Source organism: Myotis nattereri (genome assembly GCF_964212035.1).
Source record: "Myotis nattereri genome assembly, chromosome: 13".
In the NCBI taxonomy this organism is placed as follows: domain Eukaryota; kingdom Metazoa; phylum Chordata; class Mammalia; order Chiroptera; family Vespertilionidae; genus Myotis; species Myotis nattereri.
Window position 1 is genome coordinate 60,927,614 of NC_138088.1, and position 18,073 is coordinate 60,945,686.

Genomic DNA, 18,073 nt, shown 5'->3' on the forward strand with positions numbered 1-18,073 from the left:
CCATGGGGTCCGGCCTGCTCAGCAATTCCCAGGTTCCCCATGGCTGCTCCTGGGGGTGCGGCTCCTGGGGGCGGGGAGACCCCTCGTGGACACTGTGTGGGGTGACAGGGCCGCTGCTCTCCTCTCTCGGCCTCTGATAGCTTTTTATTTTGAAAATTTGTCTTTGGGTTTTTGCCTCCTTTTTAAATAGATTCTTATTGTTGATAGTCTTACCAATGTCTCCCAGCTACCCTCCCCCTCTCCCCAGCCCCCTCCCCCGATGGCCGTGTCATGGCTCTGCCTATAGGCCTATGAGTTCTTTGGATTATCTCTTCTTCTCCCCCCTCCCCACACACATCGAGGTGCCAGTCTGTTCCGTGCTGGTCCCGACCCCAGGAATGATGGTGGTGCCCGCATGCTGGCCTTTCTCTCCCCATTTCCTGCTTTGGGGAGAACCGGTACCCACCAGCACACCGTCTCCATGCCCCAGAAGGTTCTGGAAGCCCGGGACCCCCTCCTCCTCCTTCTCTCAATCTGCAGGGATCCGGGGGGGAGTGGGGGGGAGTCCCCACAGTGACCAGACCAACACTTGCTGTGAAAATGCCCTTTATTCAGCTTGTCCACGACATGGCAGGGCAGCTGCAGCCTGAGCAGCAGGTTCTAGAAGGACAGGAAGGCGTTGCCTGGGGAAGGCTGGTGGCGGGAGGTGTGGCTCACGGCTGCCCAAGGGTCCCGGACACGCCCCTGCCTGCCCCTCAGTCCAGTGCCCAGCCCGGTGTTAGGAAAACCAGCCCCTGACTTCCCACCCCCACCCCAGCCCCGCCCGGTGCCCGGCAGAGCAGGCGGAGACTGCGGGCACCCGTTGCTTCCTGTCCCCTCGGGTCCAGGCACTGGGGTGGGAGCCCCCCCTGTGCATTCCGAGGTCACACTGCAGGGGCCGAGGCCGGGGGGGGGGTGCTCCCGTGTGACCCCGCGAGGTGACAGCGCTGCGGGGGCTCCGGCTGTGGCCGCGGGTGGGGACGGAGAGGAGGTCGGTCAGGACGAGCCGGCGGACAGGAGGACACAGGTGGGGCGGTGGTCGCAGGGCAGGCGACGCCCTCAGAGCTGCTTGTCTGGGGGAGGAAGAGGAGTGAGGGCGGGGAGTGCCCAGGGGGAACCTGAGGCCAGTGGGCAGGGCGGCCGAGGGCGGGCGGAGCGTCGCTGTGTCCTGTGGGCCCAGAGCCAGCGGAGGGTTTTGGGGTTCAATGTGGCTGGAGGCGCCCAGTGGACCGGGTGGGGGGCGGGAACATTGCAGCCCAGTGGGGAAATGGGTGCATGGGTCCCAGGCCAAGGGAACCCGGGCCCCAGCGACTGGGGTGCCCGTGGGAAGAGGGGGGAAGAGAGGAGCAAGCGGGGTCCCTGTCACCCCCCTGCTCCTACCCCCTGCCCTGCTGCCCTGGGGGTGCCTCGCCCTCTGCTCACTGGCCACAGGTAAGCTTTCCGGGGGGTGGGAGGGACCTTCAATCTGTCTTCCTTTTTCTTTTCATTATTTTTTAAAAATATGTTTTTATTGATTTCAGAGAGGAAGGGAGAGGAAGAGGGAGATAGAAACATCAATGATGAGACAGAATCATGGACCGGCTGCCTCCTGCTCGCCCCCCACTGCGGACCGAGCCTGCAACCCAGGCCTGTGCCCTGACCGGGAATCGGACCCTGACCTCCTGGCTCACAGGTCCCCACTCAGCCCCTGAGCCCCGCCGGCCGGGCTTGATCTGCGTTTAGTTCTCTGCCTCCTGGCGCCCGGGAGGCCTCCAGGAGGTGGGCGTGGAGAGAATGGATGAGGAAGGACGGAGCCTAGAACGGGCCGCACCGGGGACAGCCTGAGCCGGACACGAGGACAGAGAGCGCCAGCGGTGTGTGCCCTGCGCCCGAGGGGACACAGGCCGCTGACAGCTACGCTCCCCACGCCCGCCCTCGCGGCCCCGATGGACCCCACCTCTTCCCCCGGGACTGCGGGGGGTTAAGGCGGACAGGAGTGACCATGTGGTCATTGATGTGTTAATATCGGTGACGACAGTGATAGTAACAAAGCCACCACAACCCCCTCACAGTCCTGACAGGCGGGTGGGGGGCGAGCCGTTGTGTCTGACAGACGAGCAGTGAGGCTCGGGGGGTGAGAACCCAGAGGTGAGAGGTCAGGTGTGTCTGGGTCCCAGGTCCGGACCCTCTCGGCCGGGGCTGGGGGGCGTGCCGCCTGCAGGCCGCCTGAGGCCCGAGAATCACTGGCTCTGGCCCTGCCGGGGCCTCAGGGTGAGTTCACGAGAGGTTTGTCCAGATGGAGCTGCTCTTTGGCCCCGTCAGTGTGGCCACGAAGTTTCAGTCGCACGGCGCGTGGTATTTTGTGGAAGAGCCACACTCAAGGGGCCACAGTTTGCTGACCACTGGGGTAGAGCATCCGCCTTCGGATTGAAGGGTCCTGGGTTCAATTCCGGTCAAGGGCACATGCTCAGGTTGCAGGCTGTTACTCAGTGTGGGGCGTGCAGGAGGCAGCCGGTCAATGATTCTCTCTCATCATTGATGTTTCTCTCTCTCCCACTCCCTTCCGCTTGAAATCAATAAAAATGTATCTTTTAAAAAACTTCCAAATGACCCTTGGCAGAATGAAGGGTCCCCCCAACCCCAGCCCACAGCTTAGGCCAGACCCCACATGCGTCCCTCGTAGACCAGGGGCCCTGTGAGGAAGGTGGCCGAAGGGCTAGTTGCACTCTGCACCGCCCGGCAGCCCGCTGCCCGATACGCAGTCCATGCCCACCACACGGTGCAGTCTGACCCCAACAGAAACGTCCACGACCTCCCGCATCCCCCGGATCACGGCTGAGCCCTGGCGGGTGGCAGGGGGCGGGGGGCGCGGGTCAAGGGCGACCACCTACCCAGGCTCCTCCTCTCCCGGGCTATGGCGCCTGCAGCCGGATGGGGCCCAGGACCACGTCCACCTTGTCCTGGTAGGAGCCCAGGTCCCGCTTGGGCCTGGGCTGGCAGCCACCGCGGCAGCGGGAGGCGGGGTCGTGGGCCCTGCACACGAGCACCTTGCAGTGCAGGTACACGGCGGGGAGGCGGTGCAGGAAGTGGAAGGAGCGGAACTTGAAGCGGGCGAGGCCGGGTGCCGGGGCGGGGAGGGCCTGGTAGGTGTCGTCCCTCACGCACCTGCAAGCAGAGAGCAGACGGCGCCATCAGCGCCAGGGCCTCGGCCGCCCCGACCGGGATCCACTGGGCGTGGGACCCATGCCCCCAGCCGCACCCCCTCAACTCCTCAACCCCCCTTCCTGGCCCCCCTCCCGGCACATCTGCCCTGGAGCGTGGTTGGAACCAGGACTGTGACAACGTCCATTCTCAGCTGATTTGGGGCGACATTGGATGCCCTTGGCCAGGCCCACTGAGAACCCCCATTCCCGCTGCGCATTCTCTCTGCCCAAACCCCACCTACACCCTCACTCATCCCCCAGCAGCCTCTGATGTGGGCGTCCCCCTGCTCACTTGGTGGGTGGAGACAGGCTCAGGAAGCCACTGCCCCCAGAAGGTGCAGCTGGCATCTGGCATCTCATCTCCATCTGCTCCCAAATGAAAGCTTTCCCACCACACCCACGTCCTTGATGCCAGGGCTTGCCCGGAGCTCCTCACTGGGCCTCATCCCATTGACAGGCCACTGGCTTGGTGGCCACCAGAGAGCCATTCCGCACGTCAGGCGCCCCCGTTCTGGGCGTTAACCAGAGGGGCACCCAGAGGGGCTCAGCTGAGCTCCCAGGACCCAAGGCCTTGGCTTGCTTGGTGGGACACGCTTACCCGCTCCGGATGAGGTCGTAGGTCACAGAGGGCACGTCCTCGGAGGACGGCGACGCCACGCAGGTGTCCACGAACAGGGCCATGGAGGCGTCGGTGTGGCGGATGTCGGCCTGAACGTACAGGTCCTGGTTCAGGCGCACGTAGTAGGGGTGCGTGGTCACGGGGTATGCAAACGAGGACGACGTGTAGAAGGACATGTTGACGGCGAAGTTGCCATACTGCACTTCCTCGACCGCGGCGTTGTCGCTGGCCACGTACAGGAGGTCCATCCAGGTGTCCCGCAGCATCCGGCAGCTCACGTGGAGGTGCAGGCTCGGCCGCCTCTGGATGAGGCCGCTTGCGACAGGGATGGCTGCTTGGAGGGTGTTGGAGTAGGTGATGGTGTCGTTATCCAGCTGGAGGGGGAGGGAGAGGGCGTCAGGCACACGGCCCTGAGAGGGGATCTCACTGCTGGTCTTGTTAGAGTCAGAAGTGACTCCACGCCCTTCACAACCCTCCCAGGCCCGGCCGGCGTGGCTTCAGGCCCCACGAAGCTCTGGCAGCGGCCGTGGCGGCGACGATGGACGTGCTGGGCAGCCTGCCGGGCGCCCTTCGCCTGGACGGTGGGGAGACCGCCTGCCGCCGCCTCCCTGTGGTTGGAAGTGGGAGGGGCACGGATGCCTTCACCCCAATCACGTTCCGCTTCTACAGACACAATCCGTCCCCTGGGCCCCAGAATCCAGGCCACGCCGGGACGTCGCCCGGAGGAAGCGGGCTCGGGGAGGGCGGGAAGGCCGCTCACCTGCTGGGTGGTGCCGCAGCCCGCGTAGGGGATGGTGAAGGTCACCTGGCTCGCCGTGACCTGGGCCTTACACTGCTGCACGTCCTGCCAGTGGGGGATGACCAGGTCGCTGGCCGAGTAGCCCAGGGACTGCAGGTAGCTCCTGCTCACGTTGGCCTGCATCCGGTCCGGCAGGCAGAGCAGCTCTGGGGGCCGAGGGCGGCCGGGTCAGTGCGCGCCCCAAACCCACCGGGGGCTCCCCCCACCCCCGCCCCGTTCACAGGATTGAGGGGCTGACAAAGGTGGTCCACATTATGGTATTTTCACACAGCCCCCCACACCCAGGTGCCCTACGCACAGGAATGGAAAAATGGAGACCGGCCCTGGCCGGTGTTGTCCAGCGGGTAGAGTGTCAGCCCATGGACTGAGAGTTACGGTTTGGAATCCAGTCTAGGGCACGTTCCTCAGTGGCAGGCTTGATCCCCGGTCAGGCACCAGTCGATGTGTCTCTCTCACAAGGATGTTTCTCTCTCGTCCCTCCCCCTCCCGTCCACTCTCTAAAAATCAAGGGGAAAGTGTCCTCAGAGGAGGATAATGAAAACAAACAAGAGAAATGGAGGCCGGATGTGGAAGGAGGAGCTGTCCTGCCAGGTCTCCGCGAGCCACAGAGTAAAGTGACGCTCGGGTGGAATCGTGGGGACGCGGTGAAATAGGCTCCGTGGGCTGTGGAGCCGGCAGGGCTGAGAGTCCCGCGGAACAAGGGCTGGGACAGCACCTGCACGCCGGCCACAGTCCGTCCAGCCGGCCGGCCGGCCCCTGCACAGCTCCACTCCTGGCCACCAGCCTCTGCTGGGCCTGGAGCAGCAACCAGGGCCTCGAGGCGGCAGCCACACGTGCCAGGTCTCAGGACACAGTCACGGTGCCCCTCACTCTGCTGGTCACAGGCCTCCCACCAGGGCCACTTCCGCCCTGGGCATGGCGTCCACCGGTCTCTTCCGGCAGCAGATCCGGAACGTGGACCTGCCGGCGGCTCTGGTCTGCTGTCCCGCCAGTCCGGGTGCCGGGGGGGGGGGGGGTTGGGGGGGGGGCAGACGCCCCGCCCTGAGAGTCTGGGACTTACTGGTGCTGTGGTTGGAGGGACGGGAGTAGTATTCGGCCTGGAACCCGCTGCGGGTGACGCTGCCGTCGCTGACGAAGCGGATGGACATGAAGTTGGAGGACGACGTGAAGGAGTCCCTTGAGCCGTGGCAGACCCGGGCGATGAGCGGGGAGCTGAGGGCGGGGCCGTCGAACACCTGGATGTAGTCGTAGTTACAGTTGCTCTCCAGCCTGCGGACACGGGGCACCGGGTATGGGCTCCACTTAACAAAAGGCTTTGCTGTTGTTTTGTTATCCTCCCCGAGGGCATTTTCCCATTGATTTTTAGAGGGAGAGTCGGGTAGGGGGAGACAGAGAGAGAGACATCGATGTGACAGAGACAGAGATAGGAGGCCTTCCACACGCGCCCCAACTGGGGCCAGGGACGGAGCCTGCAACTCAGGCAGGTGCCCTTGACCGGGAATCAAACCTGCGACCCTTCAGTCTGAGGGTGACACTCTACCCACTGAGCCAACCAGGCCAGGGCTTGTCCCTCTATTTTTCTAAAATGTATTTTTATTGATTTTAGAGAGGAAGAGACAGGGGGAGAGAGAGAGACACATCAATGATGTGGATCGGCTGCCTCCAGCACGCCCCCGACTGGGGATGAAGCCCACAACCGGGCGTGTGCCCGGGCTGGGACTCCAGCCCTGACCTCCTGGGTCAGAGGTGGACACTCCATCCCTGAGCCACGCCGGCCGGCTCATCCCTCTCTTAGGACTGAGGCTCGGGAAAGTCCAGTGACGTCCTGTGGCCACACTGGGCAGTAGGGACCACACAGACCGGAGCCAAGGCCCTGTGCTGGCCCCACTGCCGCGGCTGCCCCTGTGCTGGGTCGAAAACCGCACCCACGGGCAGAATGCCAACGGGCAGCCTCTCTCCCACAGCGCCTGCTCCGGTCCCTCCCTTCCCACGTCCCCCATGTCCCCCCGAGGCCCCGAGGCCCCGCGGCCGCCTGCACCCCACTCACTGCACGTCTCGGAAGACGACGGTCACACGGTGGTTGTTCTGGACCTCGATGTCCCACACGCAGCGGGCGTTGTTGGGGTAGGTCCCGGGGTAGGACGGGCTGGAGAAGCGCCCCGAGGGCCGGGACAGGAAGCCCCCACAGGCCCCCACGGCTGCCGGGACAGATGAGATCCTGGTGACCCAGAGCACACGGCGCATCACCCGGGCCGGGGAGTTTTACTTATTTATTATATTTAAATCCATTTTTACTGATTTTGAGAAAAAGGGAGAGGGAGTGAGAGATAGAAGCATCCATGATGAGAGAGAATCATGGGTCGGCTGCCTCCTGCACACCCTACACTGGGGATGGAGCCCGCAACCTGGGCCTGTGCCCTGACCGGGAATCAAACCCGGACCTCCTGCTTCATAGTTCGACACTAATCACTGAACAACGCTGGCCGGGAAAGAGAGGGGGATTTGTAAACAATTCCCAAGACAGAAACCCTACGGAGGTGGCCCCAGCGTGGCCTGTCCCTGAGGCCGAGGAACGTGCAGGGAAGCCACCGCCTCACCATTCCCACCATTGCTCCCAGCCTCACTGACGGTCACCGAGGGCAGGGAGCACAGGGCTTACCAGTTGGTCTGGTGCTGGTGACGGGAGGCTCTGGGGACAGAGAGGAAAGATCATGGTCAGTTTCCTGCCATCCTTGGCTCAGCCGCTGAGCGAGCGCATGCTCGCTCCGTGCTAGCCATGTGCCACCCGGGGCCACAGCGAGACGCTGGACACAGGCCACGCCCGCCGGAGCTCCCAGCCTGAAGGTGGTGGGAGCGGCCGGGGAGAGCTCAATGGGGGGAAAGGAGACACATGTAATACTTTCAACAATAAAGAATTTAAATACAAACGCACACACACACAAACCAGCAGCTACCCAGCTGGCAGGGGCAATGTGGGGAGTGAGTGTGCGCGAGCAGGATGCTGGCTGTGTGCACGCAGGCGGGTGAGGGTGCAAGGGGCGGGCTGGGGAGGGTGTGTGTGCAGGTGGAGAGGGGGGCACACGTGCGGCACCTCCGCCATGCACAGGCGCATCGGGCCCATAAGCCGCCGCCCTGTGTGTGAGGCGGAAGAGCAGGGGCGGTGGGTGATGGGTGCCACCAGCCTGGGAAGAAGATGAAGAGACTGACGATGTTCCTAGAATGGTTGAAAGTCCATGGCCCAGAGTGTGACAGAAGAGAGTCAAGTCTTGTCCTTATTGCAGGACTTGTCAGAGCCTTGACCATCCAGGTCACAGTCCATGGCCAGGGAGCCCCTGGGAGCACTGCAACCATAATTGGCACCGAGTGTTTCCATCGGGACACAGAGAGCAGTCGGGGGTTGTGCTCCTGGGTGAAGGAACTCGTTACCAGACGAGCATCTGTAGGGGTTCTACTCGGCCATGTTTCTACAATGGTCACCTTTCGCCACGGGTTGACCTGGATGGTTATTTGCACCTGAAATGCCAGGACCATCCTCTCCCACCACAGCCTCTCCGTGAGCCCCGGAAGTGGCAGAGGCAGGGCTCAGAGGGGCTCCCAGGCTGAGCCTAAGGACAGCAGTGTCCTGCGCCCTAGCACATCACCTTGGGAACCAGGATCATCAGAGAGAAAAGCTACCCCAGAGCCCACCCTTCTCTTCCTGCAAACACAGAGCAGGGGCTCCACCGGAAGCCTGGGCCGCGGGACTCACCTGGGGTGGTCACGATGATGGGCGAAGCTGCGAGAAAGAGAAGCATCAGGGTCAGTCCTGGGCCCAGAGGGGTCAGTCCTGGGCCCAGAGTGTGTGGGAAAGAGACCCTCAGGATGCGGACAGAGGGGCTCCTGTGTGTCCCCCCACCCCCCACCCCCGTGGCCTCAGAATTGCTCCGGGGAGCGGCCCACGGGAGCTGCCTAGTAAGTATAGGGGCTCTTCTCTAAAAAAGGTGTTGGGGTTTATCTGAGGGCCAGGCTGGGCCATGCGACAGCCACTCCCAAACTTCCAGGAACCCAGCAGCTGCTGGCGATGCGAGCTTGAAACTGAAACGGCCCGTCTACTGCTGGGCTGAGGTAAGAGGAGCCCTGGAACCAGGGTGCCACACTAACAGGGAGGGCCCAAGACGGGACGCACCTGAGCAGATGACGCCGGCGTCCTCGTGGTGCCCACAGTTGTGTGAGTTCCAGCCCCTGTGCGGGCAGCTCCACAGGTAGGACTCCTGCCCCGAGCAGCTCACGTCGTCCAGCACGATCGGGCCTGAGCCCTGTCCGAACCGGGCACTTCCTGGGGCCGACCTGGCCCAGCCACAGCCCAGCTGCCTGCACACCACGTTGGCGTCGTTGGTGTCCCACCCGTCGTCACACACGGAGCCCCAGGAGCCTCGGTAGAGGACCTCCACGCGGCCCTGACATGAGTCACTGCCGTTGACTAGCCTCAGCGCCAAACCGGAGTCGTTCCCGAATCCTAGAGGACGGCACAAGGACACCTCCTCCATGTCTGTGCTGAGCTCCAGGCCCAAGGTAGGTTCTAGCTCAGGGCCTTCCTCAAGCCACGCCCAAGGGCAGGCGGTCAGCTTTGGAAACCCCAGGGGTTCATCTCCATCACAGGGAAAGGATTGGGGACATCCTGTCTAGCCAGGTCTAAGGGTGCTCCTAGGTAGGAAGCCCCAGGATTGCCCATGCAGTTAGCTGGACTGCACCCAGCATCCACTAGGGCCACTCAGGGTGCAGATTCAAGGCTCTGGGGACAGGCCAAGGCCATGGCCTCTTGGGCCACATATTTCTTCTCCATGGTCCTGCCTGACTTGAGGCAAAGCCCTTGGAAGGGATGTGAACACATCTGTCAGACATGAGAGGACAGAGACTCAACCTCCTGAGGCTGAGCCTGCACATGGCTCCCAGCAGGTCCCAGGAGGCCTCCAGGGCTGACCCTGAACAACAGGGGAAGGTCCTGGCTGAGCCTCCTAACAAGCCCTCTAGAGACAAGTCAACAAACAACCATGTCAGGCAAGGACCTGGTCAGAGACCCTGCTCTGGCCCCACCCCCTACAGGGACAAGGATGAGGATGGCCCATGTGGAGCCTCTTCCTGTCACTTCCATTCCAGGAGTGATTCAGACTCAGAGAGAAGCCCTGGGAGGGGGAAGGATCCAGTACCTGCTGTTGTTTGAAGAGAGACAGGTGTGGATGGAGTTGTCCAAGCGCCTGGAAGGGACAATATAGAGAAAGGCCTTGGTGATGCCTCACAAAAGGAGTCATTCCAAAGGGGGGGTCAGTCAGGGTCACTTTCCCATGTGCCTCCTGCACATGCTCCCTGCCTGTCTGCAGCCTCCGCCTGTGCAGTCTCATCGGGGTCGAAGGCCTGGGAGAGACCAGCCGCATCCCTCCACGTCTCTGACAGCCATGTTCCTCCCCATCAGAAGACCTTTCCCATCTCTCCCCCATGAGCCAGGCACTCACTGGTAGCTTGAGGCTTTGGCCTGACTCTGAAGCTTGGATAGAAAGAGTCAGGGCCTGGTGACTGAACCTGGAGGCAATCACAGGTCCTGGTACCCAGAGGACCCTCAGCACATGTTCACTGCCATCCCCGGGCACTGTCTCTGCCACCTTGGGATGCGGTGACAATGCTGGCCCTCATGGTGTGGCAGGTGTGAGAGGAGGAGAGAACCCAGAAGCCCGCTGTCCCGTCATCAGAAAGCCAATGGGCATCAGTGTCCACTCTCCCACAAAGCCCTCCTCAGCCTGGAGTCACGGGGCCACCTTCATGAAAGGGGAGGCACTTCTCTGACCATCGGCCACTCTCCCCCGGGATGGCCGCCAATTATCTGATAGAACTCACAAGGAGGATGGACAGACAGAGCCTTTGGCATCCCCCTTCCCCTAATAGATAAAGAGACCGAGGGCCAAAGTGTGATCCAGATGGGGTTCAAAGAGCCATGGGTCAGCCTGAGAGGGCTGACAGGCAGAGGGGGGCAGGAGAGAGGGACATCCCTGGAGAGTTGGCAGGACTCACCTGGCCAGGATGTGGTGGTCGGAACACCTGTGGGAAGAAAAGGACAGTCAGACACCATGCTCCCAGGTGCCGGGCCCAGATCCCAGGTTGTGGACCCTCAGCTTCTACACACGGAACTGATTCCATGCTCATGCCCTGGACGGGGGGTGGGAGGGGAGACAGCGGTGTGCCCCGCACCTCATAGTACTTCCAAAGCCATGCTCTCTGTCTCCTCCCATCGCGTGCCTCCCAGAGACTGAGGACTTCCTATCCAATGTATACAAGCAAGTGTCATGCCTAAGGACAGGCCACTGGGGCCCTGGTGTTGACCCTAGAGAATGAATGGGCAATGACCCCAATAAATGGGGTCAATCAATGTGCACACTGACGTTTCAGCCTTGACCACTTCTGATATTGAGAGTTTACACCCATTTCTAGAGTTTTTCATGAGGTCATAATAGCCCATCCCCAAAGCCCCCATAGGTTCCTTCCACTCATTGGCCACCTGCCATCTCCCACCTCCCCCTGCTCCCTCCCACTCTCTCTGTCCTTCACAAAGGACCTCTGTGCTCTCAGGGTGTCCCCTCTGTGTCACTATCTGGGAGCCCCCAGGTGACACCGTCCTCACAGAGGGGAGGAGCTCACCAACCCCCACACCCAGGGACCAGCTGCCCTGGTGGAAGCCCCAGACACCCTGCAGGTGGCACTGAGCTGGCTCCAGGGGCACAAGAGCAGGCTCCTCTCTGTGCTCAGGACGCTGCCTCTTGTGCATGAACATGGAGCTGAACCCCTTCAAGCCAGGTCCTCGCACTGCCTTCAGGATACTGGGCGCTTGGACCCACCAATCTGACCTGTAGTCTGAGCAGGAGACCTAGCACCTGGGCGCCTGCTGCCCTGAGTCACTAGAGTGCCTGGGGGACAGTACGAGGATCAGGGGGGCCCTGGCGTGGGAAGTGATCTTGTTCTCAGCAGCATCTGCCAAGAAGAGCCACCAGGGACGGTAGCGACGCACCTGAGCAGATGACGCCGGCGTCCTCCCCGTGGTTGCAGTTGTGTGAGTTCCAGGGACTGTGTGGGCAGCTCCACAGGTAGGACTCATGCCCCGAGCAGCCCACGTCGTCCAGCACGATCGGGCCTGAGCCCTGTCCGAATCGGGCACTTCCTGGGGCCGACCTGGCCCAGCCACAGCCCAGCTGCCTGCACACCACGTTGGCGTCATTGGTGTCCCACCCGTCGTCACACACGGTGCCCCAGGAGCCTCGGTAGAGGACCTCCACGCGGCCCTGACACCGGTCACCGCCATTCACCAGCCTCAGGGCCAGAGCCGAATCGGTCCCGAAATCTAAGGACGGCACAAGGACACCTCCTCCATGTCTGTGCTGAGCTCCATGCCCGAGGCAGGTTCTAGACTCAGGGCCTCCCTCATGGCCACTCCCAGGGGAGGCAGTCATCTTTGGACATGCCCAGGGGGTCATCTCCATCACAGGGAAAGGACCGGGACATCCTGTCCGACCAGGTCTAAGGGGGCTCCTAGGTAGGGAGCACCAGGATTGCCCATGAGGTGAGAAATGCCACCCGTATCCACCAGGGCCACCCAGGGTGGAGGTCCATGGCTCCAAGGACAGGACAAGGTCATGGTCTCCTTGGCCACTTATTTCTTCTCCATGGTCCTGCCTGACTTGAGGCAAAGCCCTCGGAGGGGATGAGACCTCTGTCAGACATGAGAGGAAAGAGACTCACTCTCTGAGGCTGAGCCAGCACAGGGGTCTCAGCAGGTGCCAGGAGGCCTAGAGGGCTGACCCTGAGCAACGGGGGAGGGTCCTGGCTGAGCCTCCTCCCAGAAGCCCACAGGAGACAAGTCACAGGCCAACAATGTCAGACATGGACCTGGTCAGAGACCCTCCTCTGGCCCCATCCCCCTACAGGGACAAGAAAGATGATGGCCCACGTGGAGTCTCTTCCTGTCACGTTCCATCCCAGGCGTGACTCAGAGGCAGAGAAGGGCCCTGGGAGGGTGAACGGTCCTGTACCTGTTGTTGTTTGCGGATAAGCAGTTGTGGAAGGAGGTGTCCATGCATCTGGAAGGGACAACAAAGAGAAAGGCTTTAGTAAGGCTGGAGGAAAGGAGTCCTTCCCAAAAGGGTGGGACGGTCAGCGTGACTTTCCCATGTGCCTCCTGCACAGGTGCTCCCTGCCTGTCCACTAGCCTCCCGCTCAGTGGGTCATCGGGGTCGAAGGCCTGGGAGAGACGAGTCGCATTCTCCACGTCTCTGACCGCCATGTGCCTCACCATCAGAAGACCTTTCCCATCTCTCCCCATTGAGCCAGGCACTCACTGGTGGCTTGAGGCTTTGGCCTGACTCTGAAGCTTGGATAGAAAGAGTCAGGGCCTGGTGATTCAACCTGGAGGCAATCACAGGTCCTGGTACCCAGAGGACCCTCATCACGTGTTCACTGCCATCCCCGGGCACTGTCTCTGCCCCCTTGGGATGCGGGTATGACCATGCTGGCCCTCAGGGTGCGGCAGGTGTGACAGGAGGAGAGAAGCCAGAAGCTTGCTGTCCCATCATCAGAAAGCCAGTGGGCATCAGTGTCCACTCTCCCACAAAGCCCTCCTCAGCCTGGAGTCACAGGGCCACCTTCATAGAATGGGAGGAACTTCTCTGACCGTCGCCCGCTCTCCCCCGGGACGGCCGCCAAGTATCTGATGAGAACTCACAAGGAGGATGGACAGACAGAGCCTTTGGCATCCCCCTTCCCCCAATAGATAAAGAGACAGAGGGCAAAAGTGTGATCCAGATGGGGTTCAAAAAGCCAGGGTTCAGCTGGAGAGGGCCAACTGGCAAAGGGTTGCAGGAGAGAGGGACATCCCAGGAGAGGTGGTTGGGACTCACCTGGCCAGGATGTAGAAGGCTGTGCATCTTTGGGAAGAAAGGGACAGTCAGAAACCAAACTCCCAGGTGCCCGGCCCAGATCCCTGGTTGATGACCCTCAGCTTCTACACACGGAGCTGATTCCATGCTCATGCCCCCGGGTGAGACACAGCAGTGCTGCCCTGCACGTCATAGTTCTTCACAAGCCACACCTTTATTCCCTTTGCCATGGCCTGCCTCCCAGAACCCGAGGACTTCCTGTCCAGTGTATGGAAGCCAGTGTCATGCCTGAGACAGGCCTCGAGGGCCCTGGTGTTGAGCCGACAGAATGAACCCAATAAATGGGGTCAATCAATGTGCACACTGATGTTTCAGCCTTGAGGCATTCTGATATTGAGAGTCTACACAGATTTCTGGATTTTTCCATGGGGTCCTAATGCGCCATCCCCAAGGCCGTCATTGGCTCCTAACATTCATTGGCCACCTGCCATCTCCCACCTCCCCTGCTCCCTCCCACTCTCTCTGTCCTTCACAAAGGACCTCTGTGCTCTCAGGGTGTCCCCTCTGCATCACTATCTGGGAGCCCCCAGGTGACACCGTCCTCACAGAGGGGAGGAGCTCACCAACCCCCATACCCAGGGACCAGCTGCCCTGGTGGAAGCCCCAGACACCCTGCAGGTGGCAGTGAGCTGGCTCCGGGGGCAAAGGGCAGGCTCCTCTCTGTGCTCCGGTCGCTGCTTCTTGTGCATGAACACGGAGCTGAACCCCTTCGAGCCAGGTCCTCGCACTGCCTTCAGGATGCTGGGCGCATGGACCCACCAGGCTGACCTGTAGTCTGAGCAGGTGACCTAGCACCTGGGTGCCCACTGCCCATAGGCACACCAGTGCCTGGGGGACAGTACAAGGCTCAGGGGGTCCCTGGCGTGGGGAGTGGGCCTTGTTCTCAGAAGCATCAGCCAAGAAGAGCCACCACGGATGGTAGCAACGCACCTGAGCAGATGACGCCGGCGTCCTCCCCGTGGTTGCAGTTGTGTGAGTTCCAGGGACTGTGTGGGCAGCTCCACAGGTAGGACTCATGCCCCGAGCAGCCCACGTCGTCCAGCACGATCGGGCCTGAGCCCTGTCCGAACCGGGCACTTCCTGGGGCTGACCTGGCCCAGCCACAGCCCAGCTGCCTGCACACCACGTTGGCGTCATTCGTGTCCCACCCGTCGTCACACACGGTGCCCCAGGAGCCTCGGTAGAGGACCTCCACGCGGCCCTGACACCGGTCACCGCCGTTCACCAGCCTCAGGGCCAGAGCCGAATCGGTCCCGAACCCTAGAGGACGGCATAAGGACACCTCCTCCATGTCTGTGCTGAGCTCCAGGCCCAAGGCAGGTTCTAGACTCAGGGCCTCGCTCATGGCCACCCCCAGGGGAGGAAGTCATCTTTGGACACACTCAGGGGTTCATCTCCATCACAGGGAAAGGACCGGGACATACTGTCCGACCAGGTCTAAAGGTGTTCCTAGGTAGGGAGCCCCAGGATTGCCCATGAGGTGAGAAATGCCACCCGTATCCACCAGGGCCACCCAGAGTGGAGGTCCATGGCTTCGGGGACAGGACAAGGCCATGGCCTCCTTGGCCACTTATTTCTTCTCCATGGTCCTGCCTGACTTGAGGCAAAGCACTAGGAGGGGATGAGACCTCTGTCAGACATGAGAGGACAGAGACTCACTCTCTGAGGCTGAGCCAGCACAGGGGTCTCAGCAGGTGCCAGGAGGCCTAGAGGGCTGACACTGATTAACGGGGGAGGGTCCTGGCTGAGCCTCCTCCCAGAAGCCGACTGGAGACAAGTCAAAGCCAACCATGTCATACAAGGACCTGGTCAGAGACCCTCCTCTGCCTGTCCTAGGGACAAAGATAAGGATGGCTCAGGGGGAGGCTCGTGCTGTCACGTTCCATCCAGGCGTGATTCAGAGGCAGTGAGGGGCTCTGGGAGGGTGAAGGGTCCTGTACCTGCTGTTGTTTGAGGAGGGGCAATTGTGGGTGGAGTTGTCCATGCGTCTGGAAGGGACAACAAAGAGTAAGGCGTTGGTGAGGCCTGAGGAAAGGAGTCCTTCCCAAAAGGGTGGGACGGTCAGCGTGACTTTCCCATGTGCCCCCTGCACGTGCTCCCTGCCTGTCCGCAAGCCTCCTGCTCGGCTGGGTCATCGGGTTCGAAGGCCTGGGAGAGACCAGCCGCATCCCTCCACATCTCTGACCGCCATGTTCGTCCCCATCAGAAGACCTTTCCCATCTCTCCCCCATGAGCCAGGCACTCACTGGTGGCTTGAGTCTTTGGCCTGACTCTGAAGCTTGGATAGAAAGAGTCAGGGCCTGGTGACTGAACCTGGAGGCAATCACAGGTCCTGGTACCCAGAGGACCCTCAGCACATGTTCACTGCCATCCCCGGGCACTGTCTCTGCCCCCTTGGGATGTGGGTATGACGATGCCAGCCCTCTGAGTGCGGCAGGTGTGAGAGGAGGGGAGAACCCAGAAGCCTGCTGTCCCGTCATCAGAAAGCCAATGGGCATCAGTGTCCACTATCCCACAAAGCCCTCCTCAGCCTGGAGCCACGGGGGCACCTTCATGGAAGGGGAGGCACTTGTCTGACCATCGGCCGCTCTCCCCGGGACAGCTGCCAAGTATCTGATGAGAACTTAAAAGGAGGATAGACAGACGGAGTCTTTGGATTCCGCCCACCCACATAGTTAAGGAGAGAGAGGGCAAAAGTGTGGTCCAGATGGGGTTCAAAGAGCCATGGGTGAGCTGGAGAGGGCCAAACGGCAGAGGTGGGCAGGAGAGAGGGACATCCCAGCAGAGGTGGCGGGACTCACCTGGCCAGGATGTGGTGGTCTGAGCAGCTGTGGGAAGAAAACGACAGTCAGACACCAAGCTCCCAGGTGCCCAGCCCAGATCCTGGGTTGATGACCCTCAGCTTCTGCACACGGAACAGACGCCGTGCACATGGCCTTGAGGGGTGGGGCGGACACAGGAGTGCTGCCCAAACCTCGCAGTCCTTCCAAAGCCACTCCCTCTGTCCCCAGCCATCGCCTGCCTCCCTGAGCCTGAGGACTCCTGTCCAGTGTATGGAAGCCAGTGTCATGCCTGGGACAGGCCATCAGGGCTCTGGTGTTGACCCCACAGAATGAACGGGTAATGACCCCACCAAATGGGGTCAATCAATATGCTCACTGATTTCTCAGCCTACACCTATTTTGCTAAAGGGAGTTTACACCCATTTCTAGACTTTTCCATGTGGTCATAATGCCCCATCCCCAAGGCTCCCATTGGCTCCTTCCATTCATTGGACACCTGCCATCTCCCTCCTCCCCCTGGTCCCTCCCACTCTCTCTGTCCTTCACAAAGGACCTCTGTGCTCTCAGGGTGTCCCCTGTGTGTCACTATCTGGGAGCCCACAGGTGACACCGTCCTCACAGAGGGAGGTGCTCACCAACCCCCTCACCCAGGACCAGCTGCCCTGTTGGAAGCCCCAGACACCCTGCAGGTGGCACTGAGCTGGCCCCGGGGGCACAAGGCCAGGCTCCTCTCTGTGCTCAGGACGCTGCCTCCTGTGCATGACACGGAGCTCAGGCCCCTTCGAGCCAGTTCCAGGCACTGCCTTCAGGATCCTGGGCGTGTGGACCCACCAAGCGGACGTTTAGCCTGAGCAGGTAACCTAGCCCTGGGTGCCTGCTGCCCTGAGTCACTCCAGTGCCTGGGGGACAGTACGAGGCTCAGGGGGGCCCTGGCGTGGGGAGTGGGTGTGTTCTCAGCAGCAGCAGTCCAGAAGGGCCACCAGCGAGGCAGAAACCCACCTGAGCAGATGACACCGGCGTCTTCGTGGTGCCCACAGTTGTGTGAGTTCCAGCCATTATGCGGGCAGCTCCACAGGAAGGACTCATGCCCTGAGCAGCCCACGTCGTCCAGCACTATCGGCCCTGAGCCCTGTCCGAACCGGGCACTTCCTGGGGCCGACCTGGCCCAGCCACAGCCCAGCTGCCTGCACACCACGTTGGCGTCATTGGTGTCCCACCCGTCATCACACACGGAGCCCCAGGAGCCTCGGTAGAGGACCTCCACGCGGCCCTGACACCGGTCACCGCCATTCACCAGCCTCAGGGCCAGAGCCGAATCGGTCCCGAACCCTAGAGTACGACACAAGGACACCTCCTCCATGTCTGTGCTGAGCTCCAGGCCTGAGGCAGGTTCTAGACTCAAGGCCTCCCTCATGGCCATCCCCAGGGCGGACATTCAGCTTTGGACACCACAGGGGTTAATCTCCATCACAGGGAAAGGATCAGGGACATCCTGTCCTGCCAGGTCTGAGTGTGCTCCTAGGTAGGGAGCCCCAGGATACCCCAAGAAGTGAGCTGGACGCCCCCCCCCATCCACTAGGGCCACCCAGGGTGGAGGTCCATGGCCCGGGCACAGGCCAAGTCCATGGTCTCCTTGGCTACTTATTCCTTCTCCTCGGTCCTGCCTGACTTGAGGCAAAGCCCTCAGAGGTGATGAGACCTCTGTCAGACATGAGAGG

At 61.6% G+C, this 18,073-nt stretch overlaps 1 protein-coding gene across 1 annotated transcript in view; it reads right to left on the reverse strand.

Annotated features, from left to right (window-relative positions):
* Nucleotides 1-569: 569 nt before the first annotated feature.
* LOC308528770 (scavenger receptor cysteine-rich domain-containing protein DMBT1-like) overlaps nt 570-18,073 on the reverse strand; it is a gene marked incomplete at its 5' end in the record, with an annotated part of 35,288 nt that continues 17,784 nt past the window's right edge. Inside the window, 14 exons of the mRNA XM_081104547.1 lie at nt 570-1,091; nt 2,889-3,162; nt 3,799-4,193; nt 4,580-4,764; nt 5,679-5,887; nt 6,666-6,816; nt 7,278-7,307; nt 8,367-8,393; nt 8,784-9,113; nt 9,805-9,852; nt 10,661-10,687; nt 11,652-11,981; nt 14,503-14,865; nt 17,247-17,747. Coding sequence (XP_080960673.1) covers nt 2,910-3,162; nt 3,799-4,193; nt 4,580-4,764; nt 5,679-5,887; nt 6,666-6,816; nt 7,278-7,307; nt 8,367-8,393; nt 8,784-9,113; nt 9,805-9,852; nt 10,661-10,687; nt 11,652-11,981; nt 14,503-14,865; nt 17,247-17,747 — 2,849 coding nt within the window. The 3' untranslated portion in view covers nt 570-1,091; nt 2,889-2,909. The remainder of the gene's footprint in view (nt 1,092-2,888; nt 3,163-3,798; nt 4,194-4,579; nt 4,765-5,678; nt 5,888-6,665; nt 6,817-7,277; nt 7,308-8,366; nt 8,394-8,783; nt 9,114-9,804; nt 9,853-10,660; nt 10,688-11,651; nt 11,982-14,502; nt 14,866-17,246; nt 17,748-18,073) is intronic.